The sequence below is a fragment of the Oncorhynchus clarkii genome, chromosome 6 (genome assembly GCF_045791955.1).
Source record: "Oncorhynchus clarkii lewisi isolate Uvic-CL-2024 chromosome 6, UVic_Ocla_1.0, whole genome shotgun sequence".
In the NCBI taxonomy this organism is placed as follows: Eukaryota; Metazoa; Chordata; class Actinopteri; order Salmoniformes; family Salmonidae; genus Oncorhynchus; species Oncorhynchus clarkii.
Window position 1 is genome coordinate 49,966,012 of NC_092152.1, and position 27,710 is coordinate 49,993,721.

At 39.7% G+C, this 27,710-nt stretch overlaps 1 protein-coding gene across 1 annotated transcript in view; it reads right to left on the minus strand.

Moving 5' to 3' along the window:
• Positions 1 to 243: 243 nt before the first annotated feature.
• LOC139412121 (PR domain containing 6) overlaps positions 244 to 27,710 on the minus strand; it is a 55,671-nt gene continuing 28,204 nt past the window's right edge. The window contains exons 3-8 of the mRNA XM_071158929.1: positions 21,088 to 21,215; positions 16,680 to 16,804; positions 14,058 to 14,400; positions 10,016 to 10,099; positions 4,442 to 4,618; positions 244 to 361 (exon numbers count right to left, since the gene is read on the minus strand). Coding sequence (XP_071015030.1) covers positions 244 to 361; positions 4,442 to 4,618; positions 10,016 to 10,099; positions 14,058 to 14,400; positions 16,680 to 16,804; positions 21,088 to 21,215 — 975 coding nt within the window. The remainder of the gene's footprint in view (positions 362 to 4,441; positions 4,619 to 10,015; positions 10,100 to 14,057; positions 14,401 to 16,679; positions 16,805 to 21,087; positions 21,216 to 27,710) is intronic.

The window sequence follows — 27,710 nt, forward strand, 5'->3', positions numbered from 1 at the left end:
GTCATAAATAAATAATTGTTTCTCCTCCCTTCAACATCCCCACTCCCCCAACATTCCCCTCCCCCTCCTGGTCCCTTTTCTGTGCCAAGATCAATAACTCTTAACATCTTACTTATTTTATTACTGCTTTTGGTTTTCTGGGGCTGATTGAGAGTTTCTCAGAGGAAATCTTTGGTTTTGTTTAAGTGTCCGTGACATTTAATCATGATTTTCCTTGCAGTTTAATTCCGGCCAGTCAATCAGCTAATCCACCTCGATTGATTCGCTGCTCTCGCCGCTGATGGGCTTGCACTCGTTGGGCATCCGCTGGTGTCTGCTGAGCTGGGTGGCCTGCGTGAAGCTCCTGTCGCACCTCTCGCACCTGAACACACAACACAAAACGACTCAGAGAGGCCAGCCGTACATGCCACCTCATCACTCGGCATCCTAATGGCAACTGACACTCCAAAGTGGCTGGGAATCTGACTGGGCCAGAGGGCTGTAATTGGAGCCTAGTCCTCTGGCCTTGATGCCGATGATGGGCGAAGGCCCCAATGCCTCCCAACATTGGGCCCTGTCAATAATCTCAGAGGAGGGGCCCCCCTCAAGGGGCCTGTCTAGATAAGGCACGCATCATTGTCACATCCAGTAGATAGAGAACAAAAAGAGATTTTCGGTAGGCCGGCTATCAAAGAGAGCCTCTCCTGAAGTATTGTGCTTAGCAGCCCAGAAAGAAGGGACCGTGTGCAATGTAGGGGGCTGGGTGCTGCTAATGCACTTGGCTAGGGGGCTTGGTGTCTAGAGTAGTAATTATGTAAGGACAGCTTCTTATAGCATTCTGTTCTACTAACTGTATCGAATCATTAGTTACATCATAGCAATTTGTGAGAATCACCCCTTTCAGTAAACTAGATCCTTCTACTATCAAGTTTTCCAGATTATGTGACAAGGATGCACCCGTTTCTGTCAATCTGCTAACAGTAAAAAGCGGCGGATATGCGGTAATGTCCTCTTAGTTTTACTGAATTTGCTGTTTGTGCCTAAGGTAAAAGTAGAGCCAGTGAAAGGGCCAAAGTTGCAGACTACACAGAATTCGTTTAGTGACGTTTTGCAGTAGAAAACACGTGAGCATTCCTGACTAACAGAAAATGCCAGCTTTAATCTATCAAGCATATCAGCTCAATGAAAATAACTCAGCCCCTATTGATTAGCTAAAGATTACTGTGGTGTATTCATTAATGTCTTTGTGTGCCTCTTCCTCTCTGGAGCATTTGAAGTGCTGATGACACATTTGTGTATCACTGATTGCTTATTAGAAAGCTGATTCGTTACTTGATTGGTCGGCCTCAAATCAGTCACCTTTTCACACCACTGTCCCTGGCTACATGGTGACAATCTGGTGGGATTTATTATCTACATTGATGAGAGGACAGTAGCTGCTGTAAATTACATTTCATCCCAGTTTCATCCCATTTTCAAACTTGCGAAAAACTATGGATCACTGATATACAGATAACTGCCAAAAATAAAGTAAACACTTGAGTAAATGAGGGATAAAAAGTATATTGAATGCAGGTGCTTCCACACAGGTGTGGTTCCTGAGTTAATTAAGCAATTAACATCCCATCATGCTTCGGGTCATGCATAAAAATGCCTTTTTTTTTGGCTACCATTGCTAGAAGAGATCTCAGTGACTTTGAACATAGGGGGTTTAAAGTGTGTGTGTGTGTGTGTGTGTGTGTGTGTGTGTGTGTGTGTGTGTGTGTGAGAGCATGAGTGTGCGTGTGTGTGAGAGAGCGTGAGTGTGCGTGTCAGTTACCAGATCTCAACTCAATTGAACACTTATGGGAGATTATGGAGCGCTGCCTGAGACAGTGTTTTCCACCAACATAAACAAAACAACAAAAACATTTTGTGGAAGAATGGTGTTGCATCCCTCCAATAGAGTTCCAGACACTTGTAGAATCTATGCAAAGGCGCATTAAAGCTGTTCTGGTGACTCGTGGTGGCCCAACACCCTATTAAGACACTATGTTGGTGTTTCCGTTATTTTGTCAGTTACCTGTAAGATGAAAGATGTAAGATGAAAATTCAATATAGATGTATACGCTCATATAATGTCAATATTGCTGTCCTGGCAATCATAGAAATGTTGATACTTATATCAAGGAGTCCTACTGTACTCACTGGTAGAAATGGTTCTTACTTTGTTATTGTGTAAGAGCGGTATGAACAGTATGAAATCATGACATACTTATCTAACTTCATTTAATAGAGTTAATTGCACAGTAATAATGCATTTACAATGTCTTATTATAGGACCGGGTAATATAATATGTGACTGTATTAAAGCTAATGTTGGCACAATAGGGTGTGCTTTACAGTGAACGTTCCAACAGCGTTTGTCTATGATGTTGAGTCAACAAGGTCACATGCATATAATGTCCATTAGACTAACATAAATCTATTAGCCTGTGTGAGCCTGTAACTTGCTCAATTAATTACATAAATCTCCAACAGCATCAATCAGACTGGCAGAGATATGGGGAAGCATCTGGCATGGCAGAGCCCAGTTAACACAGAACATTTTTCATGAATGTCCCTGAATGTTCTCCTTTGGTTATTTGAAAAAATAACCTTCTTACAACATCCAGGAAACGTCCTCCCCCTACCCGCCCAAAACCAAAATGGGTTAGCTGGGAAGGATTTTGCTTTGTGGACTATGGCAGAACAATAGCTATGCTTTGTGATATATACTACTGGTCAAAAGTTTTAGAACACCTACTCATTCAAGGGTTTTTCTTTATTTTTACTACTTTCTACATTGTAGAATAATAGTAACGATATCAAACTATGAAATTACACACATGGAATCATGTAGTAACCGAAAAAGTGTTAAACAAATCAAAATACATTTTATATTCTTCAAAATAGCCACCCTTTCCCTTGATGACTACTTTACACACTCTTGGCATTCTCTCAACCAGATTGATGAGGAATGCTTTTCTAACAGTCTTGAAAGAGTTCCCACATATGCTGAGCATTTGTTGGCTGCTTTCCTCCACTCTGTGGTCCGACTCATCCCAAACCATCTCAATTTGGTTGGGTGGTTGGGTGATTGTGGAGGCCAAGTCAAGTGATGCAGCACTCCATCTCTCTCCTTCTAGATGAAATAGCCCTTACACAGCCTGGAGATGGGTCAGGCTGTGTAAGGTGTTGGGTCAATGACCCAACTGTATTGTCCTGTTGAAAAACAAATGATAAACCCACCAAGCCCAAACCAGATGGTTTGCGTATCGCTGCAGAATGATGTGGTAGCCATGCTGGCTAAGTGTGCCTTGAATTCTAAATAAATCACAGACTGTGTTACCAGCAAAGCACCCCGACACCATAACACCTCCTCCTCCATGTTTTTTACGGTGGGAAATACATATGTAGAGATCATCCGTTCACCCAAACCGCATCTCACAAAGACACAGAGGTTGGAACCAAAAATCTCAAATTGGGACTCCAGGCCAAAGGACAAATTTCCACTGGTTTAATATCCATTGTTCATGTTTCTTGTGCCAAGCAAGTCTCTTCTTATTATTGGTGTCCTTGGGCTGCAATTTCTGAGGATGTTAACTCTAATAAATGTATCCTCTGCAGCAGGGGTAACTCTGGGTCTTCCATTCCTGTGGCGGTCCTCATGTGAGCCAGTTTCATCATAGTGCTTTATGGCTTTTGAGACTGCACTTGAAGAAACTTTCAAAGTTCAAGGCTCCTTCCTACCTTGTCACAACACAACTGATTGGTTCAAACACATTAAGAAGGAAAGAAATTTCACAAATTAACTTTTAGGAAGGCACACCTATTAATTAATTGAAATGCATTCCAGGTGACTACTTAATGACGCTGGTTGAGAGAATTCCAAGCTGTCATCAAAGCAAAGGGTGACTATTTGAAGAATCTCAAATATATTTTGATTTGTTTAACAATTCTTTGGTTACTGCAAGATTCCATATGTGTTATTTCATAGTGTTGATGTCTCCACTATTACTCTACAATGTAGTATATAGTAAAAATAAAGAAAAACCCTTGAATGAGTAGGTGTTCCAAAACTTTTGACCAGTAGTATATGTGCTGTAGCAGAGACGAAGCTTCCACTTTCAAATACAGCCTTGCCACTGAGATACACTCAAAAAAAGGTGAGCAAATATTTCAATTTGCAGTGTAGTTGAAGTGATTTTTTTTTTGTACCATGTAGGCATTGTGAAACCTCTGGCCTCATCTAATAAGTGTCTTCTGGCACTGTGTGTGTGCTAACCTTAAGTGTATATCAGTATTCAACTATCACAGGCCTTTTCAGACACAGTGGGCAATGGTGGGGGCGACAATAGGAGTAGACAGTGTGCCATAAACATTCATTGTGCTTTCTGTAATGGTGTCATTGGAGGAAGCAATGGTACTCACTGTTACTTACTTGAATGGCTTCTCCCCAGTGTGTGTCCGGATGTGGTTGTTGAGAGTGGTGGCTCCTGCAAATGCCCGGCCACAGTAGCCACACTTGAAGGGCCGGTCGCTGGAGTGAGTGACGACATGGTTGCGCAGCTCCGACGGCTGGGAGAAGGACTGGGAGCAGTGTCCACACTGGTATGGTCTGCAGACACACACACAGAGGGGTAGAGGAGGACACCAAGCTCCCGTTACCATGGCAGCATGACCCTAATCAACCATGTGGCCCCAGTCCATGACTTGGCCATCTATCAATATGTGCACAACATACTGGAAACATTAGGTATAGTTGGGTTTTTCTGTTTCCTTCTGTCGGTTGTTCCTATCTGTATGTAGAGCTCTAATGATCTTTGCTAATTCTCACAGTGATCCCAATGAATAAGTGGGGCATGATAACAAATCACACATTTATTGACAGAGGCCACAAAGAAATGCTCTTACAGGAGTAATTAGACTAATTGACTATTCAACTGTGCCATCAATCACATGATTCCTTCAGAGAGAAGACAAACCTTCCAGGGCAAAGTTATTACTCCCTTTACCAAATGACAATGATTGCATCAATTAGATGGTGTGATTTTAGACAGCCTAGAGTTTAACAGCACATGATAACACCAGAAGATAACAGTGTGCAGATGTTAGGAACAATGTTCTTTATTTTGTTGTTAAATAGGCAAAATAAACCATGCACATTCTGTGAATCTGAAGGCATAGCTAGCGGTATTATGTGGAGGAAAAGGGAAAGTAATTAGAGCAAAATAGTGTAATATAATGGAAAAATTCTCACTTGCAGTTTTCCACATAAAGCTGCAATTCCATGGGGGTTCTATTCATTTATCAGCCCCATTCTATAAAGTATGCCTCAGTGACTTAGACCACAATTTATTTTGAGGTTTTTCTATGCGAAGGTGCATTGATTGTGAATACTTTAATGTGATTAATGTGTGGATATAATTTATTAGGGCCGCGCCGTGTGATTAATGTCAGGTTATTGTTTATTACAGCAGTGAGCCTGGGAGAGCCCCACAGATAAACACCTCCATCACCAACACAACACAGGGAGCCTCTGCAGGGCCACGCACGCAGGCACATATACACAATAACGAAGGAAAAAATACATGTACACAAATACTTGTATGAAAGTAATTGTTCAGGTTTCTAATAGATTAACAGGTCACCGACGGCTTGATATTCAATTAATTGCTTATGTAAATAAGGACAAATCTGTGGATAATGTGTCTATAATCTAAAGTCTTTATAATAACAAGGCAATATTATTTGGAATAATTTGGATCAAATGATTTACTTCTTGGGATCTGTTTTTGTGCTATCAATTTCTTGATAGAGACATATTTATTATTTCAAAATAATACAGGACTATGTAAAGCTCTTTGTCGGCTCAGCAACTAACAGTTATTCTCCACTGAGACAACTTACATTTATAAGAGGAAACCCCTTTGGCATTGCAGCTATATGTCTTGGTTTTGAACAATACATATATCAATGGTTTAGAAAATCACTCCACAGAAAATATCTACACTACACACACACACACACACACACACACACACACACACACACACACACACACACACACACGGTCTTAGTTTCCATGTTATTGATCAATCTATTACATTCTAGTGTTGAGATAATGGCCCTCGTCAACCAATCATGGTAATCAAATGAGCAGGGAACAAAACAAAGACCTCATAAAGGTTGTATTGTATTCTATTGTATGGTATTCCACCAGTTGAAAGCTTATTGGGTTTATGAGCGAAGGATAGGATTTAGATGATAAAATAAATTGGTGGATGAGGACAGCTCTTTTTCAAAGTCTAACCATTATGTTGTGCCAACTGTTCCAAAACATGACCCAATGGAAAAAGTAGCATCATACTGTTTGCATTGAAAAGATTAGTGAGTTCAGCATAATTGCAATGATTCAAGTGACAGACAAACAGATAAACCGGAGCGAAACAACATCTGTAGGGCTCTTCTGAGCTTAAAAGGTGTGGGGTGAAGTTGCCCCTAGATGCTGATCTTGGGTCAGTTTAGCATTTCCCCCACTAATGGTTAGGATTAGGGAAGAGGAAACTGATCCTAGATCGGAACCTAGGGGATTCTTCACCCCGGAGCCCTCTGAAAGTAGTGGTGGTGGGGACTGTTTGACAAATAATATCTCTCAATGACAGCAAGGATCACGGCTCTTATTCACAAAGTGTCTCAGAGTAGATGTGCTGATCTAGGATCAGTTTTTCTGTTTAGATCATAGTTAATATCATTACATGGACAGGGAGGACCTGTTAACAGATCAGCAGTTCTACTCTGAGACGCATTGTGAATATGGCCCTGGTCATCATCTGGTGGGATGAAACTACGTTTCTGCACTATATAAATATATCAATTTTTGAGCCATCCCACACTCCAGGTCAGTAGGGGAGAACGGGTTGGTTGTCACACTTTTGGCCTGGGTGGCTACTTTGAAGAATCTCAAATATAAAATAGATTTTGATTTGTTTAACACTTTTTGGTTACTATATGATTCCATGTGTGTTATTTCATAGTTTTGATGTCTTCACTATTCTACAATGTAGTAAAATCAAGAAAACCCCTTGAATGGTGTGTCCAAACTTTTGAATGTTACTGTATGAAAAACACAAATTCCCCTGAACGTCTTGTCATACTAACATGAATAAACCAGGTGGATGAGTTTTTTTCAAAGAATTCACACGCTATCCTTAAAATTACTACACAGCGCCATTTCGATTGGGAGTAATAAGCACTGTGACAACCAGCCCCGGTCTCCCTTTAGGGATGGAACGTCATTTACATAATTGATACCTGGAGGAAAATAAGGGGAGGGTCATGCTTTTTCAATTTCAGTCAAGGGTCCGTCCGGGTTTAGTATTTTTAAAAAAAGTCTAGTCCAGGGATGGTCATGTAATTGATAAAATGTCTACATTTCTCAGTGTTTTAGAATTAGTTTCTTATTAGGCTACATATCGATGTGTGCCCGATGCCACCCCTCATTTCTGATTCTCCTCTGGGCGGGCAATATCAAGTACACCTATAGGTTATTTACTGTGGCCTCAAATCAAATGATCCATAGAATATAGGCTACTAAGTGCAGACTGGCCTATAGCCTATGTTCTGTTCAGTTTGAGAAGGAGAGCACGAAGATGAGGATTACTGGAGGTCAACTTGGATAGCTTGCTACTACTATAATACATTTTTATTAAAAACAACATGTTTTTTTGCCCATGAAGTAGACCTATATCCATAGGTTTTGTCGGTCAATTCCTCCACCCACCATGCACTCTTTAAATATCCTACATCCATGTCAGTGAAGGGCTATTAAGTTCAAACCAAGACTCAAATTGAGGGGGTATGAGAGGGTATGCCATAGGCCTACTTTTTATTGAAGAAAATGGCAAAAGCTTAAGATTGAGGAAAATAAAATGGATCTGATTATATAAAGTTATCTATAACAGCACTTTGGTCTGCAATGCTTTATACCCGTGAAAGACGTGACTCCGATGCATATGGGGATATCATTGTTTCATTTCTTTGACATTCAGAGGCTGAGCTACAACCTATAGCCTAAGAGACCATTTTTTTCTTCTAATTATGTCAGATTCAGACAAGATGTTTAAACCCAGACAGCTTTTAGGGAAACACTTGTGACCTTCTCTTGTTGAGTTAAGCCACAGAAGAAGAGTAGCCTGCAGTTAAAGCTTACATTTGTCTGCTTTGGTAGGCCTACTCTGTCTGGGGTGGAAAGGTAGGCCTACTCTGTCTGGGGTGGAAAGGTAGGCCTACTCTGTCTGGGGTGGAAAGGTAGGCCTACTCTGTCTGGGGTGGAAAGGTAGGCCTACTCTGTCTGGGGTGGAAAGGTAGGCCTACTCTGTCTGGGGTGGAAAGGTAGGCCTACTCTGTCTGGGGTGGAAAGGTAGGCCTACTCTGTCTGGGGTGGAAAGGTAGGCCTACTCTGTCTGGGGTGGAAAGGTAGGCCTACTCTGTCTGGGGTGGAAAGGTAGGCCTACTCTGTCTGGGGTGGAAAAGTAGGCCTACTCTGTCTGGGGTGGAAAGGTAGGCCTACTCTGTCTGGGGTGGAAAGGTAGGCCTACTCTGTCTGGGGTGGAAAGGTAGGCCTACTCTGTCTGGGGTGGAAAGGTAGTCCTACTCTGTCTGGGGTGGAAAGGTAGGCCTAACCCTTGGAAGTACCATGTTCAGATTCCTAATGACATCTCAGATTAAATCATTTGTAAACAGGGACAGTTTCATTGCAAACAAGTCACACTGATTTTGCATCGGAGAAATATGATAAGATGAACACAGGCCTATCATCTCTGTCCATTCTTAACCTGTAATTTTGGTAATTTTGGTGGTATTAAAAAAGGTTCTACTAATATGTCAAATAATTGCATGACCTGTTTATAAAAATGTTTAAAATTCTCTAACCTGCAAATACAATGATCGATTCATGCAATGCTTAAAGGAGATATTTTCACCTCTACTCTTGTCCATGCTTGTCTGCGAATCCACAACCTTCTGGCCCATAGCCCTGTGCACTATCAAAATTCCTGCGTTGCCCTGTAATGCTTACAGGACAAAGAACAACTTTAAAACGGCATATCTAAAGCTCTGGCCTGTCCAAGAAGTAAGGGTAAACAGTAAACATGTTCTCTGCCATCTACTTTGTTTTAATAATTATTTGGGGTATAGGGGAGGGTCACTTGTTTTTTTTTTCAGGTGTTCAGGGATAATTTAGGTAAAATATATTTTGCTGAATGGAGGGCCATCCATTTTCATTTCAGAGAGGTCCGATTTTCTTCATGTAACCCTTATTATAAATAATGTTACCTTACTGGTTAGGGTTGAATAAAGATGCTATTTAAAGTTATTTTGCTTTCAAGTAATTGTATGATTATTACAATTCAATTAATTGAGTTTTACAATTCAGGAGATGTTACTTTTATGCATAAATAAATATAATATTTTGTCTAACAATCTTGTTACTCCGAGTTGGTGGGGCTAAAATTTGGTAGACGTCTCAGCATGATCTAAATCTACAACTAAGGGTGCTTCACAAATGGCACCATATTCCCTATACTGTACAGTGCACTACTTTTAATCAGAGCCCAAAAGGGTCCCATTTGGGCCGCATCCACTATCTACATAGCCTACATACTATATATCAATGCTCTTGATTTTCCATAGCAATCCTTAGCCCTCAAACCAGTAGAGCATCTGTGGTTTTAGACTCAAGAGTTATCAACAAAATAACTGAATAATCTTATGTGTCAACAAAGTCAGGAGTGTACACATACGTAGTACTAATATAATATAAGCCATTTAGTGGACACTTTTATCCAAAGCGACTTACAACAGTGAATTAATACATTTTTATATGGGTGGCCCAGCAGGAATCGAACCCATGATCCAGGCATTGCTAGCTCAATGCCCTACCAACTGAGTAACACAGAACCACACTAGAATATCAAGTGCTCATTGCTGATTAGAGTATTGAAACGTTATTTACTGAGGTAGAGGCCCTTCTGTGCTACACACCACCACTTCTTTCCCATTTGAAACTCTCAGTAGGGCGATCCCTGGCCTTTTCGCCCTAAGAACAGAAAAAACAAAGCCTGAGCAGTAACCACCCTATCGTTCATTGGAAATGCAGAAGAACAAACATAATATCCTTCAAAATGAATGCTCATAGTTACTGCACACCTTATTTGGGTAAGTGATAGACTATCCTCAAATGCTTCATTTCTTAAAGGAATACTGTACAGTATTGTATTGTTCTGTTAGATATTCAATATTAATAAATACTATTGATACATACTGAAGGCTGAATACTAAATTAAAAGATAAGTAGCAAAGTAAACAGAAACACAACAGGCTTTGTTCCTTGATCTACTATATTATCATAAAGATACGCTATTTCTTTAAAATTGAGGGATACATTCCAAGTGACTAAAAAAAGAAGAAAAACTTCTCGGGCACTCCTTTGTAGGATCTCAGCTAAACAGGTAAGCAAAATGATTTTTCTAGTGCTGATATACTACAGCAATTCATCTTTCTCCCAAATGTACATATAAACTAAACATCAATAAATATGTATAAGCCAAAACCCATAAACCACAGCCGAGAACATTTTAAACAGATGCATTGGGTAATTTACTGGGTGCAAAGGCTGTGCATCCAAATATCAACAGATCCAGATTCCCTTGTTCAGCTAAATTTTATCTGCACCCCAGGGTCATAAAGTTGAGTATTGACAAACGCTCATATTGACTTCAACTCCTGGGTATCCAGGCAACATTTTTCTTCTGTATGAATATTAGTTTATTGAATAAGTGGCATCTGTTTTCCTCCGCATCACAGTTAGGGTAGGTATTTCTTTGTGACAGCTGCAACTGATTTATAGGTTTGTATGCTCTGAAGAAAAATTGTGCTAAGCAAAAATGTCCAATACACCCCCCCCCACTGCATTTAATTAAGTTGGGAGATGTTACACACTGGATTTGAACCCTGAAACCACTGTGAGAGAGAAAGACCACATGTATTGGCATGCAAATTACTGATAGGAACAATGAATTGTATCTGATACAGCATAGGGGAGACTCAGAGGTTGGTTGTCACAGTGCTAATTACTCCCAATTTTAAGGTTCAAATGTGTGAATTATTTGAAATAACTCATCCACCTGGTCAATTCATAACATAGCATAGCTCTCGACCTTCGCCTCTCCCGAATCCGTATGGGAGTTGTAGCGATGGGACAAGACTGTAACTACCAATTAGATAGCACAAAAGTGGGTAGAAAAAAGGCGAACATTTAAAAAAATATATATATATTAGCATTTGTAGGGGTCTGGACTGGACAAGATCTGTACCAATCATATATGTCTATGTTTCACAGGTTTGGTCATCACAGTAGAATTCAGTACAATACAGTGAATTATACTGTACTCTAGTGTTCTCCACTGTACTAAACTCTACTGCACTGATCTATACTGTTTTACAAGACCCCTTCTCCATCTGTTTGACCAGAAATCAAAGCCTGCTTATTCCACATTTTTGGGGGATGGAAAATTGTTGAAAAAAATAGAGTTGAAGTCAGAAGTTTACCTACACTTAGGTTGGAGTCATTAACACTCGTATTCAACCACTCCACAAATTTCTTGTTAACAAACTATAGTTTTGGCAACTCGGTTAGGACATCTACTTTGTGCATGACACAAGTAATTTTCCAGCAATTGTTTACAGACAGATTATTTCACTTATAATTCACTGCATCACAATTCAAGTGGGTCAGAAGTTTACATATACTAAGTTGACTGTGCCTTTAAACAGCTTGGAAAATTCCAGAAAATCATGTCATGCTTTAGAAGCTTCTGATAGGCTAATTGACATAATTTGAGTCAATTGGAGGTGTACCTGTGGATGTACTTCAAGGCCTACCTTCAAACTCAGTGCCTCTTTGCTTAAAAAAATCAAAATAAATTAGCCAAGACCTTAGAAAAAAAATTGGTACCACGTCCATCTGTACAAACAATAGTACGCAAGTATAAACACCATGGGACCACGCAGCCATCATACCGCTCAGAAAGGAGACGCGTTCTGTCTCATAGAGATGAATGTACTTTGGTGCAAAAAGTGCAAATCAATCCCAGAACAACAGCAAAGGATCTTGTGAAGATGCTGGAGGAAACAGGTACAAAAGTATCTATATCCACAGTAAAAACAAATCCAATATTGACATAACCTGAAAGGCTGCTCAGCAAGGAAGAAGCCACTGCTCCAAAACTGGCATAAAAACGCCAGACTACTGTTTGCAACTGCACATGGAGACAAAGATCGTACTTTTTGTAGAAATGGTCTGATGAAACAAAAATAGAACTGTTTGGCCATAATGACCATCGATATGTTTGGGGGAAAAAGGGGAAGGCTTGCAAGCCCAAGAACACCATCCCAACCGTGAAGCACGGGGGTGGCACCATCATGTTGTGGGGGTGCTTTGCTGCAGGAGGGACTGGTGTACTTCACAAAATAGATGGCATCATGAGGCAGGAAAATGATGTGGATATATTGAAGCAACATCTCAAGACACAAATGGGTCTTCCAAATGGACAATTACCCCAAGCATACTTCCAAAGTTGTGGCAAAATGGCTTAAGGATAACAAAGTCAAGGTATTAGAGTGGCCATCACAAAGCCCTGACCTCAATCCTATAGAAAAATTGTGGGCAGAACTGAAAAAGCATGTCCGAGCAATGAGGCCTATAAACCTGACTCAGTTACACCAGCTCTGTCAGGAGGAATGGGCCAAAATTCACCCAACTTATTGTGGGAAGCTTGTGGAAGGCTACCTGAAACGTTTGACCCAAGTTAAACAATTTAAAGGCAATGCTACCAAATACTAATTGAGCGTATGTAAACTTCTGACCCACTGGGAATGTGATGAAAGAATTAAAAGCTGAAATAAATCAATCTCTCTACTATTATTCTAACATTTAACATTCTTAAAATAAAAGTAGTGATCCTAACTGACCTAAGAGGGAATTTCTACTAGGATTAAATGTCAGGAATTGTGCTAAACTGAGTTTAAATGTATTTGGCTATGGTGTATGTACATTTCCGACTGTATGTATGCCTTCATTTCTCAAAAATATAGCCCAGACTATTTATTAGCTTTTATTTGACATGAAATTTGATTTGCTCCTATGTTAGTGCTCATTGGGCCTTTCATGTCAAATCAAACCAAATGTTATTTGTCACATGCGCCAAATACAACAGGTGTAGACCATACAGTGAAATTATTACTTACATGCCCTTAACCAACAAAGTAGTTTTAAGAAAAAAAGTAAGAGATAAGAAAAACAAATAATTAAAGAACAGCAGTAAATAACAATAGTGGGGCTATATACAGGGGGTACCGGTTCAGAGTCAATGTGCGGGGGGCACAGGTGTTGAGGTAATTATGTACATGCACGTAGGGTTATTAAAGTGGCTATGTATAGATGATAACAGAGAGTAGCAGCAGCGTGGGGGGCGGGGGGGGGGGGCTATTTATAAGACTGTATGCTATATTGCTTCACTTCCTGTTACAAAAGGAATAAGCTACTAGCAAACAGTATGTAAACCAACCCCATACTGTGTGACAACCAACCCCACGATGGGGCTGGTTGTCACAAGTGGACCGTGTGTTTGATGGCTTTTAATGGCATGTTGGAATAAGATGTGAGGATAAAAAGGGTCCCCATTTCAACCCCAGACCTTGGTCTTTCTACTAATATTGAAGAGAGTCTTGTAAGATATACTGGTGCTGAGAAATACACTCGAGTAAAAAGTGTGACAACCAACCCCATTCATCACTACACTATATACAATAGCATGGCAAGTGTTTTTTTTTATTTCCCCAATGAACCCCATGGAAACAGAACTTTCTGAAATTAAAAATAGACACAAAGCAAGAAGAACGCCTAAATGTCTGTAAGAGTCTGAGACTACTAGGATATATCAAGCATTATGATGATTCATTTTATGAGATGGCTCAAAGGCTGTTTGTTACCTTACCTGTCTGGGTTCTGTGTGCACACATGCATCTGGAGCAGGATGCGTTGCGTGAACGTCTTAAAGCACTGGCCGCACTTCCAGAGGTGCCAATCACTGAACTCGGTGCTCAGCTGGCTGGTGGAGGTGGGGCTGGCTAGGACTCGCTGGTTCTTAGAGCTCATCTGGTTGAAGCCGGAGTCCGTGTGGCCACCTTTGTCCATCAGGGAGAAGCTTCTGGAGCAGGGCGAGTGGGGGAAGACCATGGAGCGCAGCAGGGCCACCGAGAAACCTTTGCCAGTTTTACTGAGCGGCTGCAGCGTCTCTTGTCTGCTCATGGCCTCCATAACTGTGGTTGGTACATTCACTAAAGGAGGAAAACAGTAGAAAACATGGAACATACAGTCATGTAAACCACTATCGGCATGTGATGTGAGGATACAGCTAGTATGTTGTGCCTTAGCACCCTTATACAACTGGAATGGGGTAACATTCATTCTAATTCACAAGGTCAGAATTTTAATATTGAAAATAAAGACATTGGAAAAATATTATGCTTTGAAGCTTATGCATCCTATTTGTATTATCACAAAACTTTTATACTGAATAGATTTCCATACATACATGTTTCCCTAGCTACAGTTAATAGAATACTGTCATCACAATTCATTAACTAATTTAATCTGTCTTCATTTCACTTCGGCTAAATGCAACAGGCTAAATGTATACTTATTTTATCTTGGTTCTGAGTTTGACTGTCATTGACTATCTTGTTGTTGTTTTTCTTACCATGTGGGTGAGTTCTAGTCATGACCAAAACATAACAACACAGATGAGATCTATTCTCTCTCAGCTACTGGATCACAGAAAAGAAAAGCTGCAGTCTTTGTGCATCCTAAGCATAAACAACTTGATGCAAGAAAGTTTCATTGTTGTTATAAGAAACATATGATGATTCTTCATCACTACACACTGATCTCTGACTGCATTCAAGAAGTCAGAGCCATAATAGCTCATGGGTGGACAAACCACATCCCACATTCTTTGTATTGCAACACGCTGTGTACATAAACACAGATTTACACAACTGTAACGTGATACATGTGGGAGTAGGGCTAGGCCTTTCTTATTTAATAAAACTTCAATTTTTCTGGGCATTGTTTTAATGTTAGATCTCGTAACGCTGTTCAGTATCGGGCTAAGGAAGTGTGATTGAAGCTAACTTGTGAAAATGTACATAAAAACAATTGTGAGGTGGTTCTGAAGTTGTGCATGTTGTAGACGAGAGCATTGACTAGTTAAAGGGCAAATTCATAGTACTGAACCTAACCAATCCAGCAGCTTTCATTTGCTATCACATGCACACACTATTCCTTCATGTGGGTTGTATTAGGGGAAGAGGTCTATTTCTGTGTAACCAGGCTTCAGTGTCTGTAATGGGTAGATTCTCCTTTAAGAGAGCTATACTAAGATATATTGATTCATGCAGGGTATGCTGATTTGCAAGGAGTTCACAGCACTCTCCCTTCTCGACCTCTCCATTGTTTGCCACGTTTTAAGGCTGCAATACTGCATCTATCAAATTATACTATACACTTTTAAAACAGTTTATATGAAAAGGCACTTGTCTAAACAGGACTCCAACTAGACTGAAGTAATAAAATGTCGAACATGTAAACAGTGAACTGTCAGGCCCTGTCGGTTGTCCAAGACCTCCAGTGGCCAGTGAGTTCCAAAGAAACCAGACAGAGCAGTATGGGGCAAAATGCTGGTTAAGACAGAAAATAGTCATTCATTTTCCCAAATGCTCCTACAAAGACTGTTAACAGACAATCCCTCAAAAATGTCTGGGGGAGATAAATACTATTGTTTCAATAAACCTAACCGATTGTCTCTTCTATGAGAGAACAGCTTAGAAAATAGAAAATTGTGATACGTAACTAACGGGTACTGTCCGTTGAAAATCAACATTGAGTCATTGGTTTAATTCGCCACAATATGACAAAATAATTTTTCATCCTGTTTGCACTGGCAAGGTTTGTTTGGTTCAGCCATATAAATCAGGCTTAAGTAAATTTAAGGGTCCACTATTTGCATCAGTTTTTGTGGCTTGGCACAGCTATGCCCAGTCAAATGCTTTTTGTCTTTAATAAAATTACATACTGAAATCCAAAGTAAATAATAGCATTTTCATTAACCTACTACTTTTTGGACAATAGTCCTTTTGCAAATATGCTTTGTTGGGTTATGTTAGGCACCAGATTATTTATGTCTGTCATTAAGTCCTATTCATGACAATGTTGTGTACTATATCATTCTAGTATTCTTACATGGAAATACTAGATATCTTTATAGGAGTCATACTATATTTGGATATTTTTAAAAAATTGTTTAAATCAGTACATGCTGATGGCTGTATGTGGATCATATCCCTTTTGAATGTTCAGATGAAATAGGGACAATAACAACAATTGCACACCAACCCAATGGCCCAGCACAGAGTAATGTACTGTATACTGTATGTATGTTTTTGTCTTATTTCCTGTATTAGTTAATTGGGACAGAAGAATGAAACAAATTAGTTGAATATAGAAAAAAAGGAGAGAGATGACTAGAAGAGATGAGAAAGGAGAAAGAGATGCTTACAGTTTTCATCCTGTGCAATGCACTGTAGAGGGATGCCAAAGAAGGAGGTGTAGCTGTCATTGTACCAGACAAGGAGTTCTGTTCCTCTTGGAATGTCCATACATGCCCGGTAGAATATACATGATCTGTGCAGTAGAGAAAACAATGCTGTCAATTCATCGACCCACTTGGCACAAACTGGTTGTTTCAATGTAATTTGTCAACGTATTGTGACGTGGAATCGACATGGAAAATACATTGGATTTTAAAAAAAGTTGTTTTGAGGGTGACGTTTCAACCACAGAATTATGTCATTATGGTAACCAATTTTCAACATAGATCAAGCTTGTATAAAATATGTTGAATATGTACCTTTGAAACAATATCAGATTTTCTACATTATAGGCACTGTCAGTAAAAAACAATAGGCTGGGCAGCACCTCCTACTGAAGACATGATCTATCTACAACTAATCCATCCATGGTATTAACCAAGCCCAGGACTGCTTCGTTTTGATATTTGTCACTGACGACTACCAATGTGCTATCATGAGAATGAATAACTAAATAGATTCACTGTTGCTATCAAAGTCATTCCAAAGGAGGTTCAATAGAGCAAATGAAATGTAACCATACTTTAAAAGTCATTATCTAATAGGCCAATATAGCATTTGCGAAATCAACAGCTATTGTTTCAATTCAACCCAGGGTTCAACAAAAAAAATAGATTTCAAATGTAATCTTCAAGTTAATAATTAATATGTTGGATTTACGTCTCCATCTTAACCAGAAATGTAAGTTACAGAATAGGACTTCATCAAAAACGTGTTCCTGCATTCACAGGGACTTAATTCACGGTAAACACTGCATATGTCTGTTCAATCGAAAAAATGACCTTTACATTTCAAGCGAGCTATAGCGCTGAACTTTGGCTATACGGATTGAATTGAGCCCTAAATCAAAAATCTGACATTGTTTCTCCATTAGAATTTGTGCTTTTAGATGTTTGAAAGCATAGAGATAACACTTTGAGAATTCAACAAACTTCTGTATTTTTGAGTGGGTGAATAAAGGTTGAAATCTCATTGATCAACGTCTCAACCAAATATTCCCCAAATTTTGATGTTGAAATGTGGTGTGCCCAGTGTGTATGTGTGAACTGCTCACAACACAATTTCATGTACAAACGATGTACGACAGTAAACGCAAACAAAAGCATTAGAGGCCCTCAGTATGCCTTTTGCTTTGTGTCTGACAGAATATATAATCACGTCCAAGCATCACATCCAATTTCCTCTTTGGCGAGTTGAAAAACTCCGCATGTGACAGGCTGAGGTTTTACAAGAAGAAACATGGCAGCTGTAATGCAATGCTTATTTAATGAATCAGTTTCGAAATGAATAGGCATTATACTGTACATTTCCATGGCAGTGGGATATGCATTACTTTGTCACTATCTTAAATATGCCCCCATGCTGACATTCCAGGATTTTGCTTCACTAGAAAATAACATATCCATATATTTCAAATAATTATGTAAAAAAAAAAAAAAACTATAAACATTTGACAGAATTGCTTCTTTGGTCTCGGCCTAGCTGCTGAAGCCTGTGAGTTTGTATTAATTCCTTCCACCACAACATAAATATGAAGCAAAGACAAGCCCATAAATCAAATACATCTTATAACCTGAGAAAAGCACAAGTATTCCATGTATTTTATACCCTTGTAATGTTCCGTCTCTCAGTTTGGCCTCACTTAACATAAACACTGGAGCACACAAATAAATGTACTGGGACTAAATGACTCAGTTGGCTGCTGACAGAGGGCTGTTTTCTAAGCGATAGGTGGTCTTGCACACTTTGAGGCGGGTGAAAGAGTGTAAATGTAAACCATTTCTTACAAGCCTGCTGTCACTTTCAAAACTTGTGCAAATCTCAGCTCAGTGGAGCACATCAAAGGCATTTTTTCAGTTTTGGATAATATTTCCCTTGCTGACATGTATTTAGTATTGTGGTTGGATGACTCATAAAGACAACGGCGGGACGTCCCAGTGCAGGCAAAGTGAAGCACATGCCAATGGACATTATTGTCAGAGCAAAAACAAAACAGCCATCCCAGGGTCAATCAATCACGAGCTGCTTTGAAGAGAATTCCATTTAGATATTGCAAATCATAACATAAGGAATTCAAACCAGCTGACTGCCTGTGGAGGACATCCCCACACGGCTCAGAGGAGGGAAACAGGAGTGTCTGCATTAGGAGTACATGTATATGATGATGTGGAACTAAGTCTCAAAGGTTTTCACTAATCATAGCTCTCTCATAGTTATGGACCAGGGCCTGTATTCACAAAGCATCTCAGAGTAGGTTCCCTCTGTCCACGGAATCCTATTTATTATGATCTAATAGGCAAAACTTATCCTAGATCAGCAATCCTACTCTGAAAAGCTTAATGGATATGGGCCTAGTTTGGTACAATCATGGGTCAAGACAGCAAAACTATTGGATCTAGTCCACAGATCATCAGTATTAAGTTATTCCGCTTCATAGTCTTGGACTACTTTGTATATATACACTACCGTTCAAAAGTTTGGGGTCACTTAGAAATGTCCTTGTTTTTTAAAGAAAAGCTCATTTTTTGTCCATTAAAATAACATAAAATTTATCAGAAATACAGTGTAGACATTGTTAATGTTGTAAATGACTATTGTAGCTGGAAACGGCAGATTTGTTTATGGAATATCTACATAGGCGTACAGAGGCGGATTTATCAGCAACCATCACTCCTGTGTTCCAATGGCACTTTGTGTTAGCAATCCAAGTTTATCATTTTAAAAGGCTAATTGATCATTAGAAAACCCTTTTGCAATTATGTTAGCACAGCTGAAAACTGTTGTGCTGGGATCGGTGTCCCTCCCATGGGACGGTTGAGCTAACGTAGGCTAATGTGATCAGCATGAGGTTGTAAGTAACAAGAACATTTACCAGGACATGTTCTGTCCTGGACATCTGATATTGGCAGAAAGATTAACAAGAATTTAAGCTAACTGCACTGTTCAATTACAATAGCTTTTACAGTGAAAGAATACCATGCTATTGTTTGAGGAAAGTGCACAATTTTGAACATGAAAAGTTATTAATAAACAAATGAGGCACATTTGGGCAGTCTTGTTACAACATTTTTAGCAGAAATGTAAATTGTTCATTGGATCAGTCTAAAACTTTGCACATTCACTGCTTCCATCTCGTGGCTAAAATCTAAATTGCACCTAGCCTGGAATAACACATTATGGCCTTTCTCTTGCATTTCAAAGATGATGGTACAAAAAAATACAGAAGAATGGTTGTTTTTTTATCTTTGTATTATCTTTTACCAGATATATTGTGTTATATTCTGCTACATTCCTTTCACATTTCCACAAACATCAAATTGTTTCCTTTCAAATGGTACCAAGAATATGCATATCCTTGCTTCAGGGCATGAGCTACAGGCAGTTAGATTTGGGTGTGTCATTTTAGGCTAAAACTGGGAAAAAGGGGGTGGATCCTTAAGAGGCTAGAAACTAAGGACATTCTTCTGAAACTCGTCAGTCTATTCTTGTTCTGAGAAATGAAGGCTATTCCATGCGAGAAATTGCCAAGAAAGTGAAGATCTGGTACAACACTGTGTACTACTCCCTTCACAGAACAGCGCAAACTGTCTCTAACCAGAATAGAAAGAGGAGTGGGAGGTGCACAACTGAGCAAGAGGACAAGTATATTAGAGTGTCTAGTTTGAGAAACAGATGCCTCACAGTCCTCAACTGGCAGCTTCATTAAATAGTACCCGCAAAACACCAGTCTCAACGTCAACAGTGAAGAGGCAACTCCGGGATGCTGGCCTTCCAGGCTGTCGAGTGTCTGTGTTCTTTTGCCCATCTTAATCTTTTATTTTTATCGGCCAGTCTGAGATATGGCTTTTTTATTTGCAACTCTGCCTAGAAGGCCAGCATCCCAGAGTCACCTCTTCACTGTTGACATTGAGACTGGCCAACAGTGGTACTATTGTAGGGGTTGATCAATTTTTTTGTTAGGGCAAATCAAGTCTGACATTTTTAAGCGGAAATTACAAACTTTAGGAGCCTTTTCAAACCTCAAATAGACTTCAAGCTTGAATTCCCTGCTGTGCAGGAAGATTCCTACAACAACATGATGATCAAATTAAGATATGGCATCTGTATGGTAAGCCTGCATAGACTGCAGCTGACAGTGTCAAATTTGCTGTGTGAATAATAATTGATGCCTGAATACATAGTGTTGATCACATGCTGTACTCGCAGTTGGGCCTACATGGTATGGAGTGATATTAATGTTAATACAATTTCTAAATGATTAAATTCCTGGTGGAAGTAACATGGTACTTTCCCACCCACATTCCATGCAGTCTTTACCTGTACTGGACCACCATCATGTTTTGCTCGCCACAGTGCCGTGCACAGCGAATGTATCTCATCCAGCTCGACTTGCTCGGCTCATTGCCGTCAATAAAGTGCTGTAACGTCCCTTCCTGGTCATAGATCTGGAAGGCAATGGGGGTTTATGTAGTTAGTCTTCCTACAGATACACAACAAGCATGATTCATTAAAGCACCCTTTAATTGTTATCTACACAACTTTCAAAAATGACGCACACAGGAATTAGGAATGTGATGGACTGCCAAGCTCCACGTTGTTGTAAAATGTATACAGTGTACATGTGAGAGCATTGTATAAGTATAAACATGATTTGCCCGAGAGCAGGGCTCTCCAACCTTGTTCCTGGAGTGCTACTGTCTTGTAGATTCACTCCAACCCTAACCTAGCACACTGATTCAAATAGTTAACTCGTTGATAAGCTGAATCAGGTTAGTTACAACGGGGGTTGAAGCAAAAACCTACAGGAGGGTAACTCTCCAGGAACAGGGTTGGAGAGCCCTGCCCTAGAGTATCGGTCAAGTATGAAAATTATTTGCTCTAGGTTAACAGCATCTAAAGTTGATGATGTGAGTTAAAGCTGGAATCCTTAATGGTGAAACTGCCATGTCAGTTTGTGATATTACAACAACAAAGTTGCTACAAACAACATTGCACGTGATAGAACAACAGCATAAGTAATGAAATTTGTTTAACCTCCACCTCTGCTTTGTAAAAAAATTATAATAACACCGGCCGTGAGGCCGACAGTGGCGCTTTTTCCGCTTATTGCGGATTCCATCTTTAAAAGGATGGCATACAATTTTGGTTTTAAATATTTGAGTGGCTTCCTTTCCTTCCTCTCTCTAGCCCTATTTATACCAGGTTCTAACATGCGTCCTTTGTCCTGATTGTGTCCACATCCTGATTGTGCCCACATTTGTAGACAGGTGTAGACAATGATCTGATTGTGATCCGATCTTCCTGCCCACCTCCGGAGGTAGTCGGGCACGCATTGTGTCTGGATATTTCACAAGTGTTGACATAGGGTAGCAGGGAGTCAAACTCATTCCATAGAGGGCCTAGTGTCTGCTGGTTTTTCGTTTTTCGTTTCAATTAAGACCAAGACAACCAGATGAGGGTAGTTCCTTACTAATCAGTGAGCTTAATTCATCAATTAAGTCAAAGGGAGGAGCAAAACCCACAGACACTTGGCCCTCCGTGGAATGAGTTTGACACATGGTTTAGAGCATTCGAATACCTGAGCCGACAAAGTGAAAAATCTGTCGACGTGCCCTTGAGCAAGGCACTTAACCCTAATTTGCTCCAGGGGTGCTATGGCTGACCCTGTAAAAATAAATAAATAAAACATTTCACTACACTTACAGTATCCTGTGTGTGACAATAATAAAACATCTGGACAGTGAAACCATTTAAATCATCATCATGATCACTTCTAAAATCATTGACAGGTGGTACCATTGACTTATGACATCGATATGTGTAAATTCATCATATTTTTAAAGAATATCTGTCAAATAATTTGCATACAGTGAGGGACCAGGAAATTTGGTCACAATGTGGACACAGTGGATAGAGACACATTTTAATACCATGTGTAGATGCATATCTGAAAATATAGGCACAATAAGAATGTGGACAAGATCAGGACCAAGTATGCATTTTAGCACCAGGTATAAACGAGGCTTCTCGCTCTCGCTCTCTCACTCTCACTTAAAGCTCTGTTAACATATGTGCCCCCAATATCAGTCACTATATATCAACCAACCAATCTGAAATAGCCACACAATGAGAAAACAATATATATTTATTTGGCCATTTCATCATGTTCATGGCAAAAAAAAAGCTACTCATATTGGAAAAGCTGGTTGACTAATAAGTACATTGAAGTGAAAACATAGAGACATAAATATAAGATGTAAGGACCGTATCTAAGAAATATAATAATTTCTGAATAAAACATTTGAATTGTTTATTTTGGAAGATATTTTTGTCGGGGATAATCATGGATAATAGTGATGTACAATGTCCTACTCTTCGAAATGTATAAAACAGCTTTAACCCTGTCGCAGTTCATTCAGTTTGCATCTAGGCAGTAAAGGGGATTTGAGCCTTGTCACTGGCCACCAGCAAAATGGATGAGATTTCAAGACCCCACTGACCCCATTGAATCTCTGACATCTAGTTTGTCGGCTGTGATTCCCCTTCCTTATGCCATTCCATTCTTATCCTTGTGGCTTTTCTGGTGAACCATCTCTGGCTTTGACAGCATGATAGAATACTTGAAGGGATAGTTCACCCAAATTACAAAATTACATATTGGCTTCCTTACCCTGTAAGCAATCTAGTTTCCTTGGCACTGTTTCCACATGCTAACATTTTAGCATTTTATATGAGCTTTTTTTGCACAACATGTCAAAATCATCCGAAAGTATGTCAAATTGATTGTGAACCTCAACAAAGTCACTTATCGATCATTTGAACATGATGCGCAAAAAAATGCTAATATCAGTCCAGTGACTTGAATGAGGTTTGTGCCACAGATGCTAAAACGTTAGCATGTGGAAATAGTGCCCAGACAAATCAACTTTTACAGGGCAAGGAAACCAATTGTGATTTTCTAATTTGGGTGAACTTTCCCTTTAAGGTATTACTTACACTGGAGATGTTTGTTACACAAGTACAAGACAGGTCCTCCAGCTGCTTTATCTAAATGATCATATCCATCTTGAGACAAGAGATAATTGTGCACTGTAAATAGACATTAAGAAATTAAGAAAATTATACTTTTATTTACTTATTTCCTTTTTTTCTATTCAACAGCTGACACTTTTAAACTAGTTTTCCTAAAATCTGGACTGAGTCACAATTTAAACTAAGTGGTGAGCACTTAATAATAGACAAGGGTTATGGGAAATGCAAAGTGGAATCTTACATTTGGTCATTTTCAGTAATACAAACATAAATGGCAAAAACAATTGCCAGATCAATGTCATATCACTGCCATACAGCAATCATGGAATTGGGATTTTTTTTTCATCGTATATTGCAATGGGAACAGAATGTAGTGACATTCAACATCAGATTATTGTTATTTGGAAAGAAGCAGGGTGAAAAAGTGACATTTTAAAAATCGTATTTGGATGGAGAAGCCAGCCTGTCATTTTTACTATAGTGCTTATAGATCCCACAGGCCGATGAAGCAGTGAGGAGAGCAGCCTCTCATCAACAGAGCCTGTGCTGTGATCACAAGCAGCAACCACCCTTCACTGCACCCCAACATATTTTTTTTTTGGTCCACTTGAAAAAGTCCTGACAGTCCATTCATTTCCCTGGCCTGTGGAGCAGCACACTGTTTGACTCGTCTGATCCAGACACTTTGATGCTGGAGCTCTTCCAGGGTGTCCCGCTGAGTACAAGCTCCTCTTCCCAAATCCAGGGAAAAATAAGTCATTGTCCGTCTTTCTAAGTGAGAAATATTCTCACTGTTAAATGGGTATTTCTTTTTCTCCTTTTTGTCTGTCCAGCTGGACAACAGCAAGTGATGTTTACAGATGTGATATTTATGTTGATATTTTTTTGTGTTTCCTTTGCAGTATCCAAATATCTTTTGGAGTGGAATCGTTTTTTTCACTCCTTTTGAGAAGATAGATGAATTTGTATTCCTTCCTTCTGCCAGCTTTGCCGAGTCTCGGGTCATGTTGTTACAACTTGTTATATTAGGCCGATAACAAACACATGGAGTACTGTCATCATAAATAATTATCCATAATTTTCTGTGTGCCTGGACTAAAGAAATCATTGCATGTCGCATGAAGGTGTAATGATTGACAACATATGCATAACGTTTTCCCAAAATGCTGCATGATATTTTTTATGGCCTTCATGTGACATTGGATTTGACATAACACAGTATTTATGCACGATACGTTGGAAATGCATAACAGCCTGCATTAAGCAGGGTTTATGGCGCTTTTTGAATGCTTTATGAACTTCTAATGTACATTGGGACACATTTGCGAAGCCACTGATCCCTACAATACGTATTAGGCCCCAATCTCCTCCACATAGTGTAATATGGGTCATTCCACGAAGTGAGTTCCTTTAGCATCCCTTTGATATTTTCTGAATAAATTGTGCACCAATAATTGCATTTTAAAAGCCTTTTATATTAAATTGGTGGCCTTTAATATAGACCACATGGAAAATTCAATACATCTGATTTTTAATATGAAAAAAGGTTTGCTAAAAGGGCCAAAATTAATCATTAATCATATCCCTCCGTCAACCATGTGTAACTTCAAGAAATATTTTAACCCACTTAATCCCCAAATTTCACCATCATTGTAAAGCCATAGTTGTTTTGTTGCTTTGACAAAAGTAATTTCTGAAGATAATTTTTTATTTCATGTGATTAGTGATTCATTTACGTCTGTCCCTCATTTTAAGATCAACCCTGTTATGTACGTGAACTGTTACTCTCATTTTAATTTAACATTTTAATATGGTGAAACCTGTCACGACTTCCGCCGAAGTCGGTTCCTCTCCTTGTTTGAGCGGCGTTCGGCGGTCGACGTCACCGGTTTTCTAACCAACGCCGATCCATCTTTAATTTTCTATTTGTTTTGTCTTGTTTTCCCACACACCTGATTTACATTCCCTCATTATTTGACGTGTATATAACCCTCTGTTCCCCCCATGTCTGTGTGTGGAATTGTTTGTTGTAAGTGTTTTGTGCATTTCTGACTGGTTGGCGACGGGTTGTTTCAACCCATATGTTGCTGTTCTGGGTGCCGTTTGTTTTTGCATCATTAAAGGGCTGTTACCCATTTCTGCTCTCCTGCGCCTGACTTCCCCGCTGCCAGTTACGCACCGCTTACAAAACCCTTCCTTGTTTTTCCTAAAGAAACATTGAACATTATCTACATTGAACAAAAATACAAATTCAACATGTGAAGTGTTGGTCCCAGGTTTCATGAGCTGAAATAAAAGATCCCAGAAATGTTCCATACGCACAAAAAGCTTATATCGCTCAAATTGAGCACAAATTTGTTTACATCTCTATTAGTGACCATTTCTCCTTTGCTAAGACTATCCATTCACCTGACAGGTCTGGCATATCAAGAAGCTGATTAAACAGCATGATCATTACACTGGTGCACCTTGTGCTGGGAACATCAACACAATGCCACAGATGTCTCAAGTTTTGAGGGAGCGTACAATTGGCATGCTGACTGCAGGAATGTCCACCAGAGCTGTTGCCAGATACATTCATTTCTCTACCATAAACTGCCTTCAACGTTGTTTGAGAGAATTTGTCAGTACGTCCAACCGGCCTCACAACTGCAGACCATGTGTATGGTGTTGTGTGGGCAAGCGGTTTGCTGATGTCAACACTGTGTACAGAGTGCCCCATGGTGGCATTTGGGTTATGATATGGGCAGGCATATCTACGAACAACGAACACAATTGCATTTTATTGATGGCAATTTGAATGCACAAAGATACCGTGATGAGATCCTGAGGCCTATTTTCGTGCCATTCATCTGCCACCATCAACTCATGTTTCAAAATGATAATGCACAGCCCCATGATGCAAGGATCTGTACGCAATTCCTGGAAGCTGAAAATGTCCCAGTTCTTCCATGGCTTGCGCACCAGCACAGTTTGGGATGCTCTGGGTCGATGTGTACGACAGCGTGTTCCAGTTCCTGCCAATATCCAGCAACTTTGCACAGCCATTGAAGAGGAGTGGGACAGCATTCTACAGGCCACAATCAATAGCCTGATCAACTCTATGCGAAGGAGATGAGGCAAATGGTGGTCACACCAGATACTGACTGGTTTTCTGATCCACGCCCCTACTTTATTATTTAAGGTATCTTAAAACTGATTTAAATTGACTGATTTCCTGATATGAACTGTAACTCAGTAAAATTAGGTGAAATCAAATGTTTGTTTTTGACCAAGTCACACTTCTCAAAAGGCACCGAATTGAACGACCCACATTCGACAGGGCAGCCCAGAAAACACACACTGATTAATAGCCCTCATTGTACTCTAGTCTACACAGAGGGTTACAAATGCAAAGCAAAGGCAAAGTGTGCGTCTGCAAACTCAACGTCAGTGAAAACAGCATTTAGCATCTCGAGCAGTGCTGTGTCTCTCCCGTGTATTTTTCTCCCGACAGGATCTGACAGCACAACACACACACATATGCACACCCTGTTGTATTTCTTCCCATCATGTCCAATAAATACCACAGCATATGACTTATGCTATCAATGTCAACAGTTCAGCCCCTCCATTATTATACATTTCCCTGCATACGTGACCTTCAGTTCTCTCTGCATGCTAAACAAGCCCTGGTCGTAGTGACATCTCACTTTATTGAGGAGCGGCCTGTTTATTACGGAGGTGAACCCTGTCAATAGCATTGCTGAAATCTGTCTATAGCTCACTGGAGCAATCAATTTTGTAAATGATTGCGATAATCAAGGAAATTGCCAAATTTATAAATCTCTGTATACAGCATTTTAAAGGCCACTTTACAGTAACTGCTGATGCTCTGAAAGCAAAGGGAGTTGTTTGTATGTGTTGTT